Source organism: Paroedura picta, chromosome 3 (genome assembly GCF_049243985.1).
Source record: "Paroedura picta isolate Pp20150507F chromosome 3, Ppicta_v3.0, whole genome shotgun sequence".
Lineage (NCBI taxonomy): Eukaryota > Metazoa > Chordata > Lepidosauria > Squamata > Gekkonidae > Paroedura > Paroedura picta.
In genome coordinates, this window is record NC_135371.1 from 41,772,998 (window position 1) to 41,797,938 (window position 24,941).

Sequence of the window (24,941 nt, forward strand, 5' to 3'; positions counted from 1 at the left end):
TTCTCAGCAACAAAATGTTCTTGCTTGATTGTTGGGAAAATATCATCCACACACCAGACATAATGTGCTGAGCAAAGGCATCTGGATCCTCTTCAATGATCATGCCATAAACCTCCTCAAAAACTCTCACATTTGGGTAAACTCAACCTTAGAGCAATTTCAACAGAGGGGAAAAACAAGACATTTAAAAAAAGAAAACCTTGTTGCACTACTGTGTTATATTAGTTTGGTGGCTGCTTACAGGAAAGACAACATGCTCATGAGTGAGCACAGCTGTCCATGAGAACACGTGGCCTGTTCCTTTATTGCACACAGAAACACAGTTCCCTTCAGTTACATTGCACTGAATAGAATATCTCCTGTTAGGATTTAAGCTGGAGTTATCTACTTCCATGGTGACAGAACAAAACCTTAAGGGAACCAAGACTTCAGTATTTCCCTTGAGTATTTATCTACTTTACTCACTGATACAGGAAAACATCAAGCTATCACTTACAAATGGACATTGAAGCCACTGCAGCAGGGTGAGAAAGCTGAATGTCTTGTTTTGAAACAAAATTTGAGTCCCATGGCACCTTGAAGACCAACAAAGTATTATTCTAGCTGTGAGCTCTCGTGTGCAGGCACACTTCCTCAGAATGAAATAGGAATCATCAGAGTGCAAATATAAGGAAAGAGTAAATTAGTGGTAAATTATAAAACAGCACCATGAAGACATCCAACAAAGATGCAGCATAATGAAAATGTTTGTCACAATCAAATAATGCCTTGCTATATCAGGCCTGTGGGTTCAGTTGTCGTTCACAAAAACGTAAGGGGAATAAAAATGTTAAGGTAAGTGATTAATGGCAGATGCTTTCCCACTTGTCTGAGGAAATGTGCCTGCACACAAAATCTCACACCTAGAATAAAATGTTGTTCTTAAAGGTGCCATTGGACTCAAATGTTGTTCTGCTGCTTCAGGCCAACACGGCTATCTACCTGAACCTGTCTTGTTTTAAGTTAGCATTAGAAATCCAGTTACTGTAAACGAGAGTCAGTATAGGTTATTAGCTCCTGCTTATAGTATCTCTTATCTACCCCAGTTGTTCTTTTTCAGCAGACATTAATTTGGGAGAGGGGAATGGGATAGCTTAAATGAAATTACAATGAGATTTCTATGTCATGGCATACTTGGCTCCTATAAAACAGGGGTAGTCAACCTGTGGTCCTCCAGATGTCCATGGACTACAATTTCCATGAGCCCCTGCCAGCAAATGCAGGGGCTCATGGAAATTGTAGTCCATAAACATCTGGAGGACCACAGGTTGACTACCCCTGCTATAAAACAAGCAAATACTGATATCAGAAGACCTTTCCCATAGGAGCACTTTTCCAAAACTTTTTCAAGAGGTGTCTAAACACACACCCACACACACACCATGGTGGAGAACAGTGCATACAGCTCTATTCCAGGCCAACATAAATCGCTGTGTTCTTTCCAGAGCCACATTGTTTCAAAATTGTTATCTTATATTGCATTCATTTGTGAGATCTTTTAAATAAGAACAGCAATCATAAAGCACAAGAGGCTGTAGTGGTTAAAGTACTGGATTAGGATCAGGGGACCCACATTCAAATCTCCACTCCACCCTAAAGTTTACTGGGTAACCTTGGCCCAGTCACTTTCTCTCAGACTAATATGCCTCACACGGTAGTGATGGCCATTAAAAACAAATAGAAGGTCTGCCCCATTGATTTGAACAAAAGGGAGTGGACCACAGACTCTAGCAAAAAAAAAAAAGATTAATTAGGTATGCAAAAAGAGAATTTGAGGATCAGGTTGCTAGAAGCGTCAAGAAAAACAATAAATATTTATTTAAATATATCCCAAGCAGGAAACCAGTCAGAAAAGCAGTTGAGTCCTTCGATGGCAAAGGAATAAAATGATTGCTAAAGGAAGAGTTAGGAGAGAAGTTAAGAGAGAAGAGTTAGGGGATTAGGAGAGAAGTTAATTTTTAATTTTAATTTAATTTTATTTTTGATTCTATGTTTACTGTTGGCGCAGACTGGTAAGCGGCAGAAATGCTGTCTGAAGCTGTCTGTCCATGAGGTTGGGAGTTCAATCCCAGCAGCCGGCTCAAGGTTGACTCAGCCTTCCATCCTTCCGAGGTCGGTAAAATGAGTACCCAGCTTGCTGGGGGGTAAACAGTAATGACTGGGGAAGGCACTGGAAAACCACCCCGTATTGAGTCTGCCATGAAAACGCTAGAGGGCATCACCCCAAGGGTCAGACATGACTCAGTGCTTGCACAGGGGATACCTTTACCTTTCTACTGTGGAACGTGTAAGGCATGTAACCATGCCACAGCTCCTGTTTTCAGGAAAGGAGTCTGAAGAACTGAGTCAAGTCGAGGTGACAAGAGATGAAATTGTAGACCTACTGGGAAATTAAAAACCAATCAATCTCCAGAACCCGATGACATACACCCCAGTGTTCTTAGGGAACTCAAATTTGAGAGAGTTGTTTTACTAACCCATATATGTAATTTATCACTAAATGACTAGGAGACTGGAAAGTAGCAAATGTTATACCAGTTTTTTAAAAGGGATCCAGAGGGGAACCAGGAAATTACAGGGCAGTCAGCCTAATGTCTGTCCCAGGAAATTAGAAGAAAATGTAATCAGAGACAGAATTATTAGGCACACAAAGCCTGCTGACGGAAAATCAGCACCTCTGGAGTTCTTTGAGAAATTGTACAAGCATTGTAGACAATGATGACCTGATAGACATTATATACTTGGGCTTACAAAAGGCTTTTGACAAGATACCTCACCCAAAAAAGCCTGAATAAGTGTAGGAGTCATGGGATATGAGGATGGATTCTCTTATGGATTAAAATTTGGTTACATTAAAAGAAGCGAAGGGTAGGCATCAAAGGACAGTTAAGAATTGTATTCCCACAAAGATCATTATGGGGGCTGTATTGAATTTATTCGTAAATTATCTGGATCGAGGGGTAAGTAGAGTAGTGGCCAAGTTTGCAGATGACATAAAATTATTTAGGATAGCAAAAACCACAGCTGACTGTGAAGAGTTCTAATGGGATCTCTCCAGATTGAGTGAGTGAGCAAATGAAGCTCAGTGTTGGTAAGAATAAGGGGATGCATATGGGGACAAACCATCTCAACTTCAAATATAGGTTTATGGAGTCTGAACTTGCTGAAACTGAGAAGTAAAAGGTCTTGGGGCTGAAGGAGATAGCTCCATGGAAGTGTCAACTCACTGTCCTGCAGCAGTGAAAAAGAGAGTTTTGTTAGGGATTATTAGGAAAGGGATTGAACATAAAATTGCTGATATTATAAAGCTCCTATGGTGCAGCTTCATTTGGAATACTGCATACAGTTCTGGTCATCGTATCTCAAAAAGGATATTTCAGGGCTGGAAATAGGTCAGAAGAGGGCAACCAAGATGATTGGAGGGTAGGAACACCCTCCCTATGAGAAAAGGTTGACGAGTCTGAAATTTTTCAATTTAGAGTAGAGACAACAAAGAGAGGACACGAGAGAGAATCACAACATTATGTCTGAGTAGAGAATATGGACAAATAGAACTTTTTCTCCATCTCCCAAAATACTAGGAATGCAAGCTCATCCAATGAAGCTGATGGGTGGTAGATTCAGGAAACGGAAATACTTATTTACATAGACGGATTAAATGTGGAATTCACTGCGAGAGAATGTAGTGATGATCACAGAAATAGACAAATTCATGGAGGATAGGTCAGTCAGAGGCCACTAGCCATGGTGACTGAGGGGAACATCCACATTTAGAGGCACAAATCCTTTTAATTCCAGAGCCAGGAGGCAACATCAGGGGAAGGCCTTGGCCTCTATGCCCTGTTTTGTTGGCTCTCCAGACAAACTGGTTGGCCACTTAGTGAGCCAGGATGCTGGACTAGATGGAGCACTGGTCTGATCCAGCAGGGCTCTTATGTTCTTCTGCCCTCTCTACTGAACAGAGAGGATATTTTTGACAGACTTTGCTGTCAAGACATATGAGATCAGGCATATTTCAAACTAGGCTATCAAAATATTAACAATAATGAAACAGATTCAAACAGGGACACAAGAAAAGGAACAGCATTCCTGCAAGGCTGCCCCCCCCCACTCCCTCCCCAACAGCTTCATCAAATTAAGGGACGGAATGGCACATTCAAAATGTGAATTTAATTAGCAAGGATGTGGTCAGCTCAAGAGGATGTTAGGGGCTTAGCCTGCAGTATGCATGTCAGTGGCTCAAGCCAGTTGCATGAACAATGGCATTAAGGAGATTTGCTCTTCTGTCATCTGTCGAATTCACCAGTTGATCAGCCAAGGGCAACATAAATCACAGGCATAAAGAGCGCTTACCACTTTGGGCGGGTGGATGAGGAGCAACACAAATAGTTGTCCTTTAAAACTGTACATCCTATGTTGTTCAGACAAAATGTTTTAAAATGATAAAACGTGCAGAGTACAATCCCCTTGAATGCCTGGAACCATGTTATAATAAATAAAAAATATGCTTCATATGAACCATCAGGCTGCTTGGATGGTGTCTGTCAGCTGCTAGTGAGTCAGAGAGCTAACTGATGTTTCATTGTAAAAATAATAGATCTTTTTAATGTGGTTATTTTTGTTTAAAAAAATGAATGAAAGATTATGTTTTTATGGCTCATGAGAACTATCTAACATGCGCAAAGGGCACATTGGTACCCTGGCCAGCCCACTGGAGTAGAAAATATGACACTGTCTCTGAGGAGGGTTGGGTGGCCAGCCTGGAGCTCTCCAGGAATTACAACTGACCTCCAGACTACAGAGATCAGTTTCCCTGGAGAAAATGGATGCTTTGGACGGTGGTCTGTATGGCGTTGTGGTCCACTGAGGTTAAAGTTGGGGAGTAAAGGGAGCTTAGCAGAGATATGACTCCATGCAGTTTACTTTCCAAAGCTACCAGTTCCTCCAGGGGAACTCTTCTCTGCTGCCTGGAGATCACTTGTAATTCTGGGAATTCTCCAGCCATCTCCTGGAGGTTGACAACTCTACTTCAGATACTGGCTGAAGCACCTGCCTTCTAAGTTTCAGTCCTAAGTCCTAACAAGAAACCAGATGAGCAAGTCATTTCCATGGGTGGTATTTCCCACTAAAGAGATTTTGAGACAACAAAATATACCAGCCTTTCTCAACTTTTTTGCTATTGAGAAACCCCTGAAGCATTCCTCAGGCTTCGAGAAACCCCAGAAGTAATGCAGTCATGATGAATATGGTTGGGAAATGTAGCTGTGTACCTGCCTACCCGTCCCCTCCCCTTTCTGCCCCTCCAGGCCCATCACTGGCCATTTTGGGAGGGGGTGGGTGGGTCAACATGATCATATATGGTCATATCACAATAAATGTTGAACAAATTTTAAAAACATCTTTAAAATGAATTAACGCCCACCCACTCAGGAAACCCTTCCAGGGCTGTCACAAAACCCTGGTTGAGAAAGCCTGAAATACATATTTGAATATCCTGAGTTCCGTGTCTTCACCTTTTGATTTTAAAAATATGTACTCTTTTGGATAAAATATCTCACTTGGCAAAACAGCAACAGCCTCAAAATTCAGTGCACATTAATAAATCCTGTTCCAGAGTAAAAAAAAAATGTTGAACCAGATGAACAGACACTGTTAACATGTAAGTTCCAACAAGGCGTACAGACAGAACACTCCCAGAAACAAGTCCACATGGTGAGAAAATAGGTACTCTGCCTATTAAATAGACACAGCTAGAGACTGTGATTAAAACTTGAACTGCAGCCTAGAGGTATAAGTGGGAATGTTTCTATGTACTCTAATTAGCTTTGGATCAACTACTAAGACCACCATATGCTGTTGAGCCACTTAATTATAATGAACCTCTTTAACTGTTCAATGGGAGTTTTCCCAAAGTTCAAACTGTGAGTAGAGAGAATAATATTGCATCACAGGGAAAACCTTCCTTTTAGTTATTCTAAAACGAATCCTCGTTTTCTTGAGCAAGTGAAGAACCCAGAACTCTGTGGAGTTTAGATAATTTCCTTTCTCAGTCCTGTATGCAGCACAGGCTTGCAATATTTGGGGTCGAGATTGCACAAGCATCTGTTTTGTTCTCACTTAACATTTGTGTTCAATTATTGTAGGGACATATTTGAGAGCCTGTTAAAAATCTGGCTCTCTTGTGGCAATCTGAGAACACAGCTGTCATTTAATGCTTAAAATTGGACATCTCTCTCTCTCTCTCTCTCTCTCTCTCACACACACACACACACGCACACACAGTCCTTTGCCATGGAAATACTATTTCTATTCATTACGTGGCTTTGTATCCAATGCTGTGGATATAGACATTGCTGGGCTGAGCTAACACATGCATCTCTGCAGGTTAAGGACTGGACAATGTTGTAACTAACGCAGCAATGGTGCACAACCGGATTAAAGATTAGATAAAAGTTTTGATAGGAATTACCATACTTGATAGGAAAGGCGAGAGGTAGAGGTAGGTTCCTAACTACATTTCTAGCTGAGAGAGAGGGTAAGACTGAGTGTGGCATTTCTGAACAGAAAGGGGAAAATGTCCCGAGGGTAGCAATCTGGGACACACAAAGAAGGACACCTACAAGGAGAGGAGACGCTGACTTCACTATCCTATCTAATTGTCTTCTGGCTGCCCCCCTGCAGGGTCTTCTTCCATTCTTTTTTGCACAACAGACATTGCCTTTTTCAACAGATCACAAATCTAGGACTGCTTATTAGATAAGGTTTTAGAGAAACAAGTGGCTGAAAATCCTTAGCCCATCTGCTACAGAGCAGCCCAATTAAAGTCAATGGGGCCAGTTCACAATTCTAACCTGAGGCTCTTGATCTGGCTAGCACCGGGGGGGGGGGGGGGGGGGCGTGGCCTATACTGACTATTATGCTGGCATTTTGTCACACATCCAAAGGTGAGAGTTGATTGTAGACAGCCTTGTTTATATTTTTGGCCATGGCATACATTTTACAGGGATAAAAAAGGACATGATCTGGAAAAGGTGCCTTACCTTCTGCTGGGACAAAATCCAGGAACACATCCTTGGAATCTGCCATTGGCATGCAGAAAGGGTGGACAGTTACAACCTTGCTGGAACAGGCTAGTGATCAGCTTCTGTTCTTGTTGTGAAGTGTGCAGGGCCCTGTGAGAGTCCAAATGCACTGTGGGACATTCTGCTCGGAACAGCAGCAAGACACTTGTAGCAAAGAGTGAGATTATAGAGTATGCCGCTGGGATGCTGCAAATCAGTCCTAGCCAATCAACACCAAGATGCACAGCCCAGACCCCTCCATTTGACTTGCAATTGGTGGAGTTTGCTTTTGTTTAGCAATAGAATTAGAGTGAGGCTGCCTATTAGGATCTGTGGAGTTGTTGAGCAACATGGTCAACAACATAAAATCATCTTGTAATGTTGACTTCAATGTGGTGCTGTCAAAGAATATCTATCTACCCATCGATCATCATCAGCTGTGGCAGGCAATATAGGCTAGAGATGAGCTCCTATCTGACTGAGACTCAAGAAACATGCATATGTTCATCAATACTTCCTCTGTTACAAAATTGAATTTGGAACAGCTGTAGGAAAAGAACTAGCTGCACACATCTAAGTAATGTCACACCCTTCTATTTATTCATTCATGGTATGGCAGAGTTACCCACAGGAAGCATATATAATAATATAAAATATGCAACCAAGTAGATATAATAGTTATACAGACAGATTGGGCAATCCCACTAAATACTAATATGTTCAGTCCACTCAATTGCCGCTGGGGAGAGTTCAAAGAGCTCCGTCACATCTCTCTGAAAAGCATGGAACTCACACTCCTGTGACAGATGGAAAATAGTTTGGCGGGCTGCACCACAAAAGCATTCAGGACCTGGTATTTTGCCCCATTTAAACAACTGGTCCATAGAACTGCCAAAGTCAACAGGCTTAGAAGGGCACTCCTCTGGTATGGTCTGTGTGTGTTTGTTAAGTGCTGTCAAGTTGCTTCCAACTTATGGTCTGTGCTATTAGAGTTTTCTAATTCCCTCTAGATTTTGCATTCCTTGTCAATGTTTTCTCCTTTCGCAGGTGGTATCGGCTGCCTTGGTCGAGACAGAGGACAGGCACGAAAATGCCTTGATGCAGTGGAGATCTATAACCCTGATGGGAACTTTTGGAGGGATGGGCCTCCTATGCCTTATCCTCTTCTCTCCTTGCGAACTAACTCTACCTGTGCTGGTGCAGTAGAAGGGAAACTCTATTTCTGTGGAGGATTTCGTGGAGCAGGTATTGGCTAAAACCAAAGAGAATTTGATTCTGTTTATAATGTGCTGTTGGAGCCAGGTGGGAATACAGATACCACAAACCCCAGAACTATAGGGGGCATCCAAGTGGAAATGAATAATCCCTTTGGACTGTTGATGTGACAGTGTACTCCTAAACAGAGTTTAGACACCCTTCTAAGCCCAGCAATACACATAGAAGGGCGTAACTTTCTTTTAGATTGCACTCTCATGGTTACATGCTCCATTCCGCCATGGACAAAACTTGAACGGTAACAACCTTGATAAAAAAGAATACTTATTTGAAAGTAAATCCCACAATTCCAGGGAAGTGTACTTCCAAAAAAGAGTGTTTAGTGCCACATGTGATCACCACTGACTAGCACTCATTGAAGGTAGTAAGCTTTTGATACATAAGGAGTAAAAGCCAGGTCACGCAATAACCACTATAGGGAGACCATGTTAAATGGTCTCTACAGAGCTCTCTGTTCATCCATGGTTCCTCTATATATTTGTGAAACAGCCTGGGGGGGTGGAATGTGTCTAGCTGTCCAAGATGGAATAGGGCCAATCCCTGCAGCTCCCGTCCTCCATCCCTGGACTCTAGCCTCTTTGCTCTCTGATGCGCCTCAGCAGCAGGTAAGGAGAGAGGGTCCATGGCAAAGGGTCATGGTGAAGGGCCAGCTAATGAGGGCCTCTCAGCCTGCTGACTGCCTGCTAAGGAGCTCTGTCCAGGGCCTGCTAATGACCAGCCCCTGCCCACTCCACTTAATCTGGCTGTGAGCTGCGGCCCAAAGCCACCTTAAGCTGCCTGGCTGGGGGCCAAGGGAAGGGACTCTTTCAAGGCCCATTCTTAGGAACGGGCTTTGAAGCTAGTAATGGAATATGTCCAGACCTACAAGATAAAACGGATACATGTGAATTATTGGTTCTGTTGAACAATTTAAAATAGTATCTCTGGACTAAATGAGATGTGACAGTGGCACTTCTGTCACAATCATAAAATGTGGTGGTGGGGATTGAAACATCTTCAGATGTTTTCCAAAAGCATCTCCATATCTATCAAATTTATATCCCACCCTTCTCCCAAAGAACCCACAGTACCTTGCAGAGTTTTCCTTCCCCTCACTTTGTACCACTTCACACCACCCACTAAAGTAGATTAGATGGAGAGAATGTGAAACTTCTTGGCAGAAAAGGGACCTGGTCATATTCTTCCCAATCCTAATCTTAAAACTCTAGCCACTGTACCACAAAGGTAATTTCTTCCTGGACTATATTATTATGGCAGATCCAAGTTTAATACGAAGTCCTGCAGCTATAATGTTTGGTATTACGTCATGTTGTGTCCTTTTTGGGTACACCTACCTGTGATATACCCTAGAATTTTGAGCAAGTTCAGATATCTACCTACATATTTATCTGGGTGTGGCTCCTTATCTTATAGCAATTTTACTTGCGCAGATCTTTTCCCCAAGATCCAGGTATACAGTTTTCTGTCCTAAATTATTCAGCAGCCCAATCCTAAGAAGCATTATACCCTACTAAATCCATTGAAGCCAATGGGTCTTGAAGGGTATAAGTCTGCCTCGGACTTCACTGCAAGTGACTGGTTTTTGTATGGGAGTTGGGTGTGCGATTCTGAAGTTTCACAGGAAGACAAGCTTTCTGTCAGGGGAAATCTTAAAACATAATGTATCATAACAAAATTATATTGCTCTAATCGCTCAAGGACACTGCCCTTCATCTGCAAATGCTGATCACAGTCCCCAGAGGAAAGATATCAAGCCACTATTTCTCTCTCTCCTCACCTGCATGTTACTCAACACTCCATTTATCAGACCCTCACATAGATTTTTCATTGTCATAGTAGCTGTTCTAGCAGCGGCAGCAACTGAACCAATCACTGCCTTTCTTTTCTTAGCTCATCAGCCTACTTGGATTTAGTTGGATGCAAACAGTTCATTAAATGGTCTCAGACATATAGGCTTTTAATGCTGTGGTTGCTGGGCTGTTCTTTTAAGCACACACACACACACACACATACAAGCACTACCCTTCCCCCCAATGTACACAAACATGTATTCCCACTGGACACAGCAGCTGTTGCCACAGTTCCTTTCACAAGGAAAAGGCAGGCAGGCAGATACATTATCAGGCACTAATGAATGTCAACTCAGGTTAACTGCTTCCCGGATTCTTTGACTAGGAACGCTACAAAACACTCATCCATCTTTCACATGGCAGTGGCTCCAGCTGCACTGGATTTAATTTGTATTTCCCTTCCTTTTAAAGCTCCGTGTACTGGATTCTAATCTGAACGAATCTTTCTTCCAAACCGCTAGCACTTTAAACCAACAGCTCATAAAAACAATCGCATATGGGTCAGGTGCATTTCAGACCTCTGCGTGGCCTCAAAGCACTGGCTGCTGCTAGTCCATGACTGGGTTTCCAGGGAAAATACTGTCCAATCTGTTGCATTGTGCCTGCTGTGGTGAAGCCTCTGACAATTGGTCTCTACCCACCATGTGTCAAATATTAAGACAATTACACAGGAGTTGTGGCTTCTCCTCAGTTCCCTTGTGTGCTGTTCCTGATTAGGATGATGACAGCGATTCATATGGAAAAGGGCTCTGTAGTTTCCCATCAATCTGAAACAGTCCTGCAAGAGTGTTGTTAGGCCTGTTCAGGAAACCCATGTGTATTCCAGACAACACATGGGTTAGCCCAAATAGTGGCCCCCTGGAAAGGGCTGTCAAGATTGCCCCCTGCAGTGGCAACCTCCCACCCTCATGGTCCCTGCTCCTGCTGTCAATCAATGGAGCAGCAGGAGCACAATCCAGAGGAGTGAGGGAATCAGCATCACTGGTACTATGGTGTCACTTTCAGTTTTGGAATACATCACTCTAGGAATTTCCTAAATCTCTAGGACAAAACACACAGGGAACAGAGAAATTTGTAAAGTGTTGCTAATGAATCACATCTGGATTGAAAATGGAAGCGACATCACAGTGGCACTGATTTTCAAAGTTTCCACCTGTACGTTGCCCCCCGGGATTGCCAGCTAGGAGGCTTGCATCTCTACCCCTGGGACTGTTGCAAGTTAGGGATATGGTGCAGGTAGAAAAGATGAAACCCCTTCTCCATAAGCACCATGAATCCCACACACACTGGAACTGAAGAAAACCCACATCTCACATATGACCGTGTTATATCTGAAACAATGTGTGGAGGTTACCTGTGTGATCTAATATGTGACACTCATATTTATGTGTGACATGCCATGACAACACAGAACATCCCGTTGGTCAGGAAATTCTACCATTCGCAATCTAGCATCTGTGAAATACAGGAGAATTGCCATTTTGGCAGGGATAAAAAGCTCAGACAAGAGCAGGCTGGGGACTAGAAAGAGCTCTCGAGAAGTAAGGAAGCTAAGCCAATAGTACGGCCACCAGAATAAGCATACAGATTAGGAAATGGATTGAGGAAAAGGAAGCTGAAGGAAGGTTAGGTGGAGAAAGAGGCTTGAAGAAAAAGGCAGGTGACACAGGGAACTGAGACAAGAGAGGGGAGCCTGATGAAATGTCATAGTGCTGAAAGTACCAGAGAAGCAGGAAATGAGGTAAAGAAGGCAATGACCTGAACAGCAGGACGTAACCTGGAAAAATATGTGGTGGAAGCAGGGAAGTAAGTAAGGAGGGGCCAAAATAAAACAGCCCTGGAACAGTGTTTGAAAGAAGAGGGCTGCATGTATTCGGCTGGAAAGAAGTGGGCAGGCAAAGGAAGTGTGGAGAGCTGGGGGTTGTGAGCCAGGGAGTTCAGGAATTATTTGGTTACTAGGTGTGAAAAGCTGTAATGAGATCCATGTGAATGTGGGGGCGATTAATTTCATACATTGGTTTGACCTTGCCAGTTCGGTGGCTGCAGGCTTCTTGCCACAATGTATGTTCAATCATTAAAAGAAAAATAGGCCTAAACCTAGTAGGTGGAGAAAAAAACCTTGAAGACTGATGACTTGGCACAGTAAAAGAAGGAATTATATTTAGCATGACTAAGAGGCTTATTACAGAGTTTCTGAAAGAGGCTTCCCAAATTTCAGAAGTGCCATGAAGAACACATTGTTAAAATGTTAAGAACACTTCTGAGGTATTTCATTGTGATGTTCAAGGCTCTTAGGTTCAGCCAAATGTGTGAGATATCTCTGTAAAACAGTATGGTGGATGAGGTCTCTGAGGAAAGCTGGCACCACTTCTGGATCTCATCCTAATCTGTTTATCCCAATCAGCCTCCAAATTAGTGTTTTGCCCACCCCAAATCTCTATCACACACCCATCCCCCTTTCTTCATTCACCTGCTGTCAGATTCCTTTCTTTCTCTAACATATCCTTGCAGAAACAAAAATTTCCATTTGTGGATACATCACCCACCCCAAACACCTTTTCACTAGCAGAGACCATCCCTAGACTTTGTCTTCTGCTTGCAAATATCACTTAAATTCATTGTAATCCTTCTCTCATGGATATCTCAAAGTTTTCCCTGGTTTGTATCACCATTTCCCTCCTAAGGATGGGAAACTCGGTTCATCTCTCAATCCTTCCAAGGTCAGTCCATCCCCTTCCAGAAATTACAGCGCAGTTCTAAAGAGAATTGCACCCCAAGTGGCATTCAGAAGAAAAAGAGTTGGTTCTTATATGCCGCTTTTCTCTACTTGAAGGAGTCTCAAAGCGGCTTACAATCTTCTTCCCTTTCCTCTCCTCACAACAGACACCCTGTGAGGTAAGTGAAACTGAGAGAGCCCTGATATTACTGCTCGGTCAGAACAGCTTTATCAGTAATGTGGCAAACCCAAGGACACCCAGCTGGCTGCATGTGGTGGAGGAGTGGGGAATCAAACCCAGCTCGCCAGATTAGAAGTCTGCACTCCTAACCACTACACCAAGCTGGCACCACCTCTAGATCAAACCACAATGGGATCTTATGCTGGCTATGAATCTGCGCACAATTAGCCAACACTACATTCAGACGATTCATAAATGGGGAGTAGGACTGAGATGAGTAAGGGGGAGTTTGGAATCTGTTCAGACGACTCGAGAGACTGTAGCTTTATTTTGTCATGCTTCATTTGCTGCTTAATATTGGCCCATCCTTGCCATTAGTAATTGCCTTCTTGCAGTGATAGTGTATGATTGTAGCATTAGGCAAGCTCATTATAAATAGCTTGGAAATTCTGCTTGAGATGCCATTTCCAACCTGCTCTGACATCAGCCAAGAATCTATGTCCCTTCCCCCTCCATCAAAGCAGAATAGTCACTGCCTATTAACTATGCTGATATTGCTAGGGCCATTCCACACAGATTCATTGTAGCAGGAGTGTGGCAAATTGTAATCGCTACTAAAATGCAGTTATGCACAACGTCGTAGACAATCTGCCACACTCCTGAAACCGATCCGCAAAAAGCGCTGTAGCGCTTCCAGGGAAATCCCAAAAAGTGGATTCACCCTCTGAAAAGCGCTACACTCTTGCAACCAATCTGCAACACTAGTGGAAAAGTTCTGTGCGTTACCATTGTTGCGGTTTCAGCAAAGTCCCTCCCCCTGGCTCTTTCCTTCCGGCGAAGCGATCGCCATTTTTTTTTCTCAGAGTGAGTGGAGAGCAACAAACCAGCGAGCCTTCATTCACCCAGAGAGGCTTCCCCAGCTGCAGTCCCTCTGTTTTAAGTCATCAAGCACCACACAGCCCCGTTTGCTGGTTCCCTTTATTTTCATCCGAAAATCGCACCCGTGCACAGGGGGGGGGATTTTTTTTCACTCAGGGGAGCGTGGCAACGATGAAACGGCAGCTCACACGCCACCTGCTAGCTAGATGGGTCTCTCCGTTGCAACTAATTAACTCAGATTCGTTGCAACGTGTGTGCTTTAAAAAAAAAAAAACCTGCCTTAAAGGGAAAGGGGCTTTTCGGGAGCATGATAACTGCCGCCCATTGGCTGCTCGTTTGATTGACGGCCAGGGGCAGGACAAAGCTCGGCAAATATCGCTTCCTGGATAGCGATTTTTGCTGAGACCGGAAACCTGTGGGAAACAATTGAAACGCAACTGGATTCCACTACAAAGGCAGGTATGCATAACGACGAATTCCACTATTTAAAATAACGTTTTTTCTTTCCGAAACCAATTTGCAACATTGATCCTGGTGCGGAATGGGCCCTAATATGGAACTAATGATAATATTCCTGGAAGGAAGAATCGTTCTTTGTGTTTGGGCAACTCTGCACCTCCACCTCCTTGATGAAAGCTCCGTGCCACAAACAGGGATGTCTTCCGCTTGTCAGCAATATTAAATCCACCGGAGGCAGGAAGTTCAGCAACAGTCAAGATCTTTTCGAATCACTGACAGCTGACAGTTTTGCCTGCCCCAAGAAGCAATTTTCTTTGCAGGAGCAATACAGTGGGCCAGAGTGACCTGGTTTTGCACGCAGATCAACTGCTATGCTGCTGCCACATCACTGCCAATGTAGGCTGTGGATGCAGCCTGTTTCCTTTCCCATCAAGTGAAAACTGCCCACAGGCCTGCAGAGACTGACAGCTATTAAAGGTCTGGCCTTTTCTTCTATGGCACAGATTGGTGCATTTACCATGCTGTGCTTAAGGAAATGGCAAGTCTCAGTTCCAGAACATGCTGCAGATTTTTGAAACCTTCTCCAGATAAGCCTCCTTTATTGTTTAGCAATCATGAAAATACAAAACTCTCCCTTTAGGAATGGGAAAGTGTGTATGTGCATCTGTGAATGGCAAGGATCAGATTAGACATTACTTCACATGCAAAGAATGTATATGCTATGCACTGACACCAGATACATATGCATATGGTCATTTTATATTTATGAATTATACAATTTACAGTGTAGGGGTTTAGTTTCTTGGATGATGTTTGCTGCTGTGGGAAAAAGCAAAATACTGCAGTAAGGCAGTGGTCCCCAACCCCCGGTCCGGGGACTGGTACCGGTCCGTGGATCAGTCGGTACCGGGCCGTGGCTCCTCCTTGTCCTCCTCCTCGGGGGCTGCCCTGCCACACTGCTGCCGGCTCACCTTTGGTGCTGTCCAGCGGCCACTATAGCTGGAGCTCCCCCTCAACATGGCACTGTGCAGCTGCTACTGGCAGCACCCCCCAGTGGGCGCAGGAAGTCAGGGGTGCCAGTGGGAAAGCAAGTGGAGCAGGGGCTCAGGCGGCGGTGATAACGTCCCTCAGACTACCCCCCCCCCCGGGCCTCAGTAAAATTGTCAGGCATTGACCGGTCCCTGATGATAAAAAGGTTGGGGACCACTGCAGTAAGGAATCCAAATCAGTCCCTGACTAATACTGGGTACCCTGATGGTCCCAAAGGGTTCCTACCATATGTAAGCCTTGAACCCATACAGAGAGTCATAGGGAACTAACTATCCTACAGATCAGAGCCTAAACCAGCCAGGTCTAGCGTGAGAGCATGGCTTGGGAGAATGTCCTATCCAGCTCCCTCTGGTGGGCTTCTTCGATTTTCCATACTCATTAGCCCACAACTGCACCTGCTTTGTAAATGCCACATCCCACCTATTTCCTCCATATCTGGTGAACTGATATCAGCATAAAAACTGGACAGCCCAGCCTATTTCTAGTCAATTTCTTTCAAGTCATCCATAACAGAAACTGATTGGCTAGTGCAAGTCATATTGCTAGTGGTGAATCACATTGCCTCCCCCTAGAAAAGATTTTGTTTAAAAGGATTTTGCCTTTCAAAAATAGCTCTAATTTTTAAAGGCCAAGTACTAACACTGAAGCATAGAGTGCTGGTCTGATCCATGTAAACAAACAAACAAACAAATTAATAATGAATACCAGCAATACTTCTTTCTTTCCCTGAAGCTTTGCCAGCACAAACCATAGACATATTTCCAATTTTCATGTTTTAACATTATTATTTTTTTAAGTTGGGTACTGCCCTTGTCTAGAATTGCAGTTCATCTTTCTGGTTGCTGCAGCGTTGTCAGTTTGTCTAGCTACAAAAAGCCAAGTGAAGTGAAATTGACAAATGTTCATTTTACTTGCATTGAGGCTGTCAATTTCACTTTTCCACTCTTAATAACTTGACAAAGATCCACACAGCCTGGCATTCGGTCTCCTACCCAGTAACAACCAATCCTATAGGTCAGAGTCAGAGTACTTTTATTGGCATAAAATAGCAAAGCATAAACCTAGAACTTGACAATTGCAGTTACAGAAGCCATAGTGGAAAGATTTTCATTAAGATTGCCACAAAGACTTAGCTACTTTTACAGTTATTGCTGAGTCATTCAAATTTAGCATAGTTTGAATCCACAGTTTCTCATCAACACAATATCTCAGCTTCTTCAAATATTCAGCTAAAGGGCGGCTATGTAATGTGAATTTAGGACATTCCAAGAGTATGTGGTATAACATGTCAGGGATGTTACACCCGTACAAACAATGTCTCTCCTGAGAGGGAATCTGCAAAAACCTACTTTGGGTCACATTTGAGATAAAGATGTTTAGGCGAGCTAATAGAAATGCTCTTTTTAACAAATTTGTCTCCAGAATTTGGAGATATAAAGGCATAGTTTTGTATATTCCCCTGGAATCGGGGAGAGCAGATGCTATTAGTAGAAAAGCCTAGTGACTAGGCATCCTGACCTTCTCATCTCTGTGAGATTAATTGTAACATAACCCCTTCTTCTTGCATACTGAAAGTTAAGATGTCTGAATCCATCGTTTGATGTTTCTGTGGTATTTTACTTAACCAGTTAAGAGAATAAGAATCACTCAGAAGGTTAATTAATAAACTACTTGGATGAGCGTGGAAGAGAATTTTTAACCAATATATGAAGGACTGAAACTAAGCTCTGGCTTCTAAACTCTGTTGGTCAAGGTCTGCAACAAGTGTGTGGTTTGCCACACAGTATGGAAACCCTAGTAGGTTTCTAAAAAAGGATGGCTGTTCAATGCTCCCATCCAGATTGGGATTCTGTACAAGATCTGAGGACCTATCCTATAGGTATGACACCTTTTGAAATATATCACAAATGGCTTTTTGGGGTCATGTGGGGAAGCCCTAAGAAGGGTAGTGTGTTACTGGAAAAATATGTATATTTGCTTAGGTATTATGGTGCTGCCTGTCTGTCTATTGCTGACTTTATGTCATGTATTTGTATTAATTATATGGCAAAAGAGCAGTTGTCTGGTATACTAGAACTGGCATTTTTTCCCTATTAAAACCTTTTACTTAGTTCTGAGTCTCCAGTTTGCTAGTGGCAAAAAAAATCATGAAAAAACTTCTTGATGGTCCAAGGTATTGTTCTTGCCACCTGAAAGGGCCAGTTTTTTTTAAATGAATCAAATTAAGAGATTAATGTCTGAGATAGTCTGTGCCATCCTAAGCAAAGTTACACCCCACTCTGTTTAGGATTGCACTGCTGAATTCAGAAGTCTTTTTCTGCTCTGCTGATGCTAACCAGTCAGATCTCTTGGAGCAGTGTGTCACCCAAGGCTCTGTCTCTGTGAAGAATTAACCTTTCACTGCCCTTTTAAAAGTGCAGTCTATCACTGGGTCACTTCACATATTAAGTTTTGAAGCCTAATTGTTTTACGCGTACACCTGAAAATACAGGAATGCCACAAAAAGGTACTTAGAAACATGTGTTATTCAGGCACTGAACTAGGATTGGCTGCAACCCCCTGCCGAGTGTACAGTTAATGGCTTGTTGCTGCATGGTATGTGAAAGAAGTCCAGGATTTTAGGTTTTCTTCTCTGCTAAATCGCTCAGCTTGACTTTTGGCTTTCAACTAGGCTCCATGTTTCTCAGAACAGAAATAGAGGAAAAGAGAAAAGCCTATCCACATCTTCTGCTCTATGAAATGAAAGTTCATGTTGAAGGAACTTCAGAATCAGAAGAAAAAGCAGAGGAAACTAAAAGAACTTCTTTATAGAAAAGAACCTTCCATTTCATAAGAAGTATCAAAAAACCTAGCTTTAATGCTAGAAAATAAATGACTTTCTTCCTGTCCCACTTTTAAGAAAGGACTCCAAAACATACACCCAAAAAAAATCACTCTTGTTTCAAAGCTCTTTTGTTAGTGTAAGATTTCTCAGTTGTTGTTAAAAGCTGCTCATTGTAAAACTGGCTTTGATTTTCCAGCGCTGTTTGAATCGAACTGTTCCTGCCAAATGCATCAGTTGTTCCAAATAGACAAGTGCAAGGAAAAGCACTGGAAGTTTGACGGACACTGTCCCTGCCCAGTGTAGGAGACGGCGACTTAAAACTGCTGCTTGTAGAAGCCACAATGCCCATTTCTCAAAAAAGAGGAGGGTATTATCATAGACAACCACAATAAAGCCCATGTAATCTTCTCTTGCATATAGGTGTGTAGCATGTGAATGCTACTTATGCAAGAGAGAATTTGGAAAAAGAAACGGGAAATTTTAGAGTACAGGTTTTATGTTCTCACTAGAAACTAATTTAAACAGTGTTGATTTAATCCTTACATGCATGAAGCATGTCCTTAGTTTGATCTTCATAAAACAAAAAAACAAGTTAATAATTAGATTTCCTTAGGCCGTCACAAGTATCTTTAAATGCAGATGTTGCCAAATCTGCTCCCAAGTGAACATCTGCTCTAATTAGCTCACGTCTGCATTGGCAGTTCCCTGAAGAAGTTATTCCCCTTTTTGCCATGACTATAATGAAAACTGGGAAACTGTCCCATATTCCCTTGCAGTTTGTTTTCTCCAGGGTGATGCAATTACACACCTTTGAATAGTCTAGACATAGAAAAATAATGCTCAAAACATTATTTTCAGGGCTGGTGTACCAACAAGGCTTAGATCCCATTTGAAGCCCCTTATCCTGACTCCTTTTTAAAATAGCTCCTTTAAGGACTATCATTCCCCTCCCCAATAATGGGAAAACAATTTGGTTTATTTGGAGTTACAATAAAAACAGCATCCTATTATTTTTTTTACATTCATGAACAACCTTAAGAGTATTCAAAATGCAAACAGTAAGCTTGACTGTATGTGGTGGTCTTTGGATCCTGCTGTCCCCTGCATTCTTTGAACCCTAGACTTACATTAAAATCTGTACACCGCCCGTGGCGCCACGGGCGCCACGGACTAAATAAAACAGTAAGGGGTTCTGGGGCGGGATGTGTCCGGGATGAGGAAGGGTCCGGATTGGACCCTTCCTCATGACAGACAACCGGAGGGACCAAACGGCAGGCGCGAAGCGCCTGCCGATTGGTCCCTCCGATTCCCAGCCCCAGCAACTGCGAGCCGCGCTCAGCGCGGCTCGCAGTTGCTCCCGGCCTGACGTGGCGAGAGGCGCGAAGCGTCTCTCGCCGCGTCAGGCCGGCCCCCAAGGAAGCCCCCGCCGCAAACACAACACAAGACTCCAGCCGCCGAGAAGCTGCAGAGAAAAAAAAAACACCCCCGGAGGAGCCTTTCGCTGCTAGCGCGCCCAGAGGCAGCAGAAAAAAATTAACCCTGTAGGAGCCTTTCGCAGCTCCAAGCCGGCGCGCCGACGAGAGGCAGCAGGAAAAAAAACCCCTGTAGGAGCTCCAAACCGGCGCGCCGACGAGACGCAGCAGAAAAAAATTAACCCTGTAGGAGCCTTTCGCAGCTCCAAGCAGCAGAAAAAAAAAACCCCTGTAGGAGCCTTTGGCAGCTCCAAGCAGCAGAAAAAAAAAACCCTGTAGGAGCTCCAAGCCGGCACGCCCACGAGAGGCAGCAGAAAAAAATTAACCCTGTAGGATCCTTTCGCAGCTCCAAGCAGCAGGAAAAAAAACCCTGTAGGAGCCTTTCCCAGCTCCAAGCAGCAGAAAAAAAAACCCCTGTAGGAGCTCCAAGCCGGCGCGCCCACGAGAGCTAGCAGAAAAAAATTAACCCTGTAGGAGCCTTTCGCAGCTCCAAGCAGCAGAAAAAAAATAACCCTGTAGGAGCCTTTCGCAGCTCCAAGCAGCAGGAAAAAAAACCCCTGTAGGAGCTCCAAGCCGGCGCGCCCACGAGAGCTAGCAGGAAAAAAAAACCCTGTAGGAGCCTTTCCCAGCTCCAAGCAGCAGAAAAAAATTAACCGCCCACGAGAGCTAGCAGAAAAAAAAAAAACCCTGTAGGAGCCTTTCCCAGCTCCAAGCAGCAGAAACAAATTAACCCTGTAGGAGCTCCAAGCCGGCACGCCCACGAGAGCTAGCAGAAAAAAATTAACCCTGTAGGAGCCTTTCACAGCTCCAAGCAGCAGAAAAAAATTAACCCTGTAGGATCCTTTCGCAGCTCCAAGCAGCAGGAAAAAAAACCCTGTAGGAGCCTTTCGCAGCTCCAAGCAGCAGAAAAAAAAACCCTGTAGGTGCCTTTCCCAGCTCCAAGCAGCAGAAAAAAAAACCCCTGTAGGAGCTCCAAGCCGGCACGCCCACGAGAGCTAGCAGAAAAAAAAACCCCTGTAGGAGCCTTTCGCAGCTCCAAGCAGCAGAAAAAAAAAACCCTGTAGGAGCTCCAAGCCGGCGCGCCCACGAGAGCTAGCAGAAAAAAATTAACCCTGTAGGAGCCTTTCGCAGCTCCAAGCAGCAGAAAAAAAATAACCCTGTAGGAGCCTTTCGCAGCTCCAAGCAGCAGAAAAAAAAACCCCTGTAGGAGCTCCAAGCCGGCGCGCCCACGAGAGCTAGCAGAAAAAAAAAAACCCTGTAGGAGCCTTTCCCAGGTCCAAGCAGCAGAAAAAAATTAACCGCCCAGGAGAGCTAGCAGAAAAAAAAAAAACCCTGTAGGAGCCTTTCCCAGCTCCAAGCAGCAGAAACAAATTAACCCTGTAGGAGCTCCAAGCCGGCACGCCCACGAGAGCTAGCAGAAAAAAATTAACCCTGTAGGAGCCTTTCGCAGCTCCAAGCAGCAGAAAAAAATTAACCCTGTAGGAGCCTTTCGCAGCTCCAAGCAGCAGGAAAAAAAAACCCTGTAGGAGCCTTTCGCAGCTCCAAGCCGGCAAGCCCACGAGAGCTAGCAGAAAAAAAAACAAACCCTGTAGGAGCCTTTCGCAGCTCCAAGCAGCAGAAAAAAAAACCTTTAGGAGCCTTTCGCAGCTCCAAGCAGCAGAAAAAAAAACCCTGTAGGAGCCTTTCCCAGCTCCAAGCAGCAGAAAAAAAAAACCCTGTAGGAGCCTTTCCCAGCTCCAAGCAGCAGAAAAAAATTAACCCTGTAGGAGCCTTTCGCAGCTCCAAGCCGGCGCGCCCACGAGAGCTAGCAGAAAAAAAAAACCCTGTAGGAGCCTTTCCCAGCTCCAAGCAGCAGAGAAAAATTAACCCTGTAGGAGCCTTTCGCAGCTCCAAGCCGGCGCGCCCACGAGAGGCAGCAGAAAAAAAAAACCCCTGGAGGAGCCTGTCGCCGCTTCAAGCCGGCGCCCTGGGAGCCCCGGCAGCGCCGCCAAGCCGGCGCCCTGGGAGCCCCGGCAGCCGCGCACAGCGCTGCTGCTGGCGGCTCCCTGCCCTCATGGCCCCAGAACACAATGGAGCCGCCGGGAAAGCCGCAGAAGAACAAAAAAATGCAGAGGAGCCGCCCCAGCCAAGCGCACCACACCTGGTGCTCCTCGGCAAAAACTACGAGACGCCGAGGAGCCGCCGCCCGCCTCCTCTTTCAGGTAGCCTGTCCCTCGCTCTGTCCCTCGCCTGCCGCTCGCTCTGGTCCCCACCTGCTAGCGCCCATTGTCTTCTTCATACAATGGGCTTTTTTACTAGTCTTTAATAAATTTGGTGTTCTGGGAATTTCTCTCCATGTGCATGATATAATAATATCGGCAATGAGAATGAGTGAAGGATACTTTAATGGAAACCATTCAAGGAACACAGGCAATACAAATCTTAGGTGTTGTACTAGATAGCTTGATCTCATCAGATCTTGGAAGATAAGCAGGATCGGCCCTGGTTAATACTTGGATGGGGACCACCAAGGAAGTCCAGGATTGTGACACAGAAGCAGGCAATTGCAAACCAGCCTTGAATATCCCTTGCCTTGAAAACACCAGGGGGACGCAATAAATCAGTGGTGACTTGATGACTCCCTCCAAAGTTTAAATTGTTTTCTTTATTATTTTTTAAAAACCAGTTTTTTATAATATTTAATCCTATTTATTTTCTAAACGATCACCTTTCCCCCAATGATTTCAGGACACTGCACCTATTCATCCCAGTTTATCATCATGCCAACCCTGCTACACAGTAGATTGATAGTGATTGTTATCTGGTGACCTTCATGGCAGACTGGGGAGCCTGGATCTCCCTGTTCCTACTTCAGCAGTGCAGCTCTAAGCAGAATGACACCCTTCTGAGTCCTTTCATCATGCAGCTCAATGGGTGCATGGAGAACATCTCCAGGGCCTATTATGCATGTACTCCTTGCCTTCACAGTCAATTTGCTGACCCTTTTAAATCGTCCTTTTTAAAAAACGCTGTTTTTTTAATGATTATGCATTTTTTTATTTATTTATTGTATTTCTATACCGCCCTCCCCAAAGGCTCAGGGCGGTTTACAGGAAACAACAAAATATTACAGGTAACATCATTCAAGTAACAGTAAGGTGGTAACAACACGATAACAACATTTACATAATAACAATAACAACAATAACATTAAAGGAAGGTGAAACTGCAACTGCAAGAGCCTTAGCTCAACTAGTACTGAGGCCTAGGGGTTGGGTGGATTTGTTTACAGTCATGGTAGGAGGGGAGGGCTTGGGGGCCAATTAGAAGCGATGGACAGGTCGACCTCAACCAAATGCCTGGTGGAGGAGCTCCATTTTGCAGGCCCTATGGAACTGCTTTGTTATGTCAGAGCCCTGATCTCCTCTGGGAGCTCATTCCACCAGGTGGGGGCCAGAATGGAAAAGTTCTGACTATAACAGTGCGATATAAATGGGATCCTCTGCCCATAGCCTGAAGCAGTTCTGCTTCCTCATTCTCCTGCAAGAGAGAACCAGCATTTTAGACTAGGGTTGTGTGATTCGGCCGTTTCAGCGGCCGTTCCCTCTGGGCACAGCCAGCGCCGCACCGCACCGTGCGAGGGGGGGAGGGCGGAATTCCGCACCTACGTGGTTGTGCCCGCTGTCATACCGCTGCCGGCACTGCCCCCCCCCCGCGGCGTGGCGCTGGCTGTGCTGGGAGGGAACGGCTGCTTTGGCGGCCGAATCGCACAACCCTATTTCAGACCCCTATGCTTTGCCAGCCTGAAAACAGGTAATCAATCAGAGGTAGATCTTTTTAGGAGAATTCGTGGAAGGCTGTGGAGGAAATGCCATGCATACCACAGGGTAATTTCTACTAATTTACATAACAATAAAATTGGCTGGGTTTCCAGGGCAAATGGTATGTTCATGACTGTCCTCAGTGGCATCACACAAGAAAAGTCACCGTTAAACTAGTTACAGAAGCCTCTCTGAAAAAAGTTGCCGGAACTGTGGGGAGCATTTGCAATACAAAAATGAAAATAATATGATGGGTTTCGTATTGTGAAAATAGTGCCGTATTCAGAAATAAAGTGTCATTTTGGCAGTCTTTTTGCAAGTTTTCCATGCTGCATAATACACCCAGGTACAGGGAATAGCCTATCCTAGCCACAATTCTGGAAACAGAGAAGGAGCACCAGGTGGGAACTGCTTTACAATGAGTGAAGTGCCCTGATTAAAGCAGCCTCCCATGAGACACAACACTGTTACCTTGAGACCTAGATGGAGCAAAGCAAGTTGGTGTTTCTGTGCTGCATTCAGCTGGAGAGTAATTTAAATTTGCAAAATGTGTTTCAGCCTCTGCCATATTCCTTTTCTAATCGAAGTAGAGCACAAGACATATTTTGGATTGTTATTTGTATCAAAAGCAGGATTACCTTTGTTCATTCTGCATTTGATTTTTGTCTCTCTTTTTTTGTTTCAGCTCGCCATGAAGTTATCACCAAGGAGATCCTGGAGCTGGACACTTGGGAAAATCAGTGGAATGTCGTGGCTCTCAATGTCCTCATGCATGACAGCTATGACATCTGCCTTGTTGCTCAGCTGAACCCACGAGACCTTATTCCTCCCCCTTCTGATTTAGTAGAGCAATAGGAATGCAGATTTCCTGAGCAGTTTAGTTGCGAAGCTTAGAATCCAGAATTCTGTGCAAGTGGTCTGCAGCATCCATTGGTTCCCTCATAGATGAGTTCACAACATGGGTATAAGGCAGTGGAATCTAAACACTAGTATGTATTTTTATGCAATCAAAAAGCAAGTTTTAATTATTAGTACAGCTGTACAAGTTTCTTTTTTTACCATGTTCATTTTTGTCATCTGCATACATACATTTGTTTTGATTATTGCTTCCTCTCCTCCTCCATCCCCCTGCTTCTGTGCAGGCTGAGTGCTCGGGCTGATGTGGGAAGTAAAAGGATGCCAAGAGAAAGAAGAAATGGCCTTCCGCACATAGAACGGGCATTGACAGTGGGGCTTGCAGATAAGAGCCTTTCTTTCTTGCAGACCCCTCTAAAACCAAAATCAGACCAGATGTGGAATATTAAGGTAACTACATACAAGGTTAGATCTCTTAAA

At 44.2% G+C, this 24,941-nt stretch overlaps 1 protein-coding gene across 2 annotated transcripts in view; it reads left to right on the top strand.

Moving 5' to 3' along the window:
• Nucleotides 1–24,637, top strand: part of KBTBD12 (kelch repeat and BTB domain containing 12) — a 64,892-nt gene extending 40,255 nt beyond the window's left edge. For both annotated transcript variants that reach the window (XM_077325405.1, XM_077325406.1), the window contains 2 exons: nucleotides 8,148–8,345; nucleotides 24,292–24,637. In XM_077325405.1, the coding sequence (XP_077181520.1) occupies nucleotides 8,148–8,345; nucleotides 24,292–24,461 (368 nt within the window). In that variant the 3' untranslated portion in view covers nucleotides 24,462–24,637. The remainder of the gene's footprint in view (nucleotides 1–8,147; nucleotides 8,346–24,291) is intronic.
• Nucleotides 24,638–24,941: the final 304 nt, after the last annotated feature.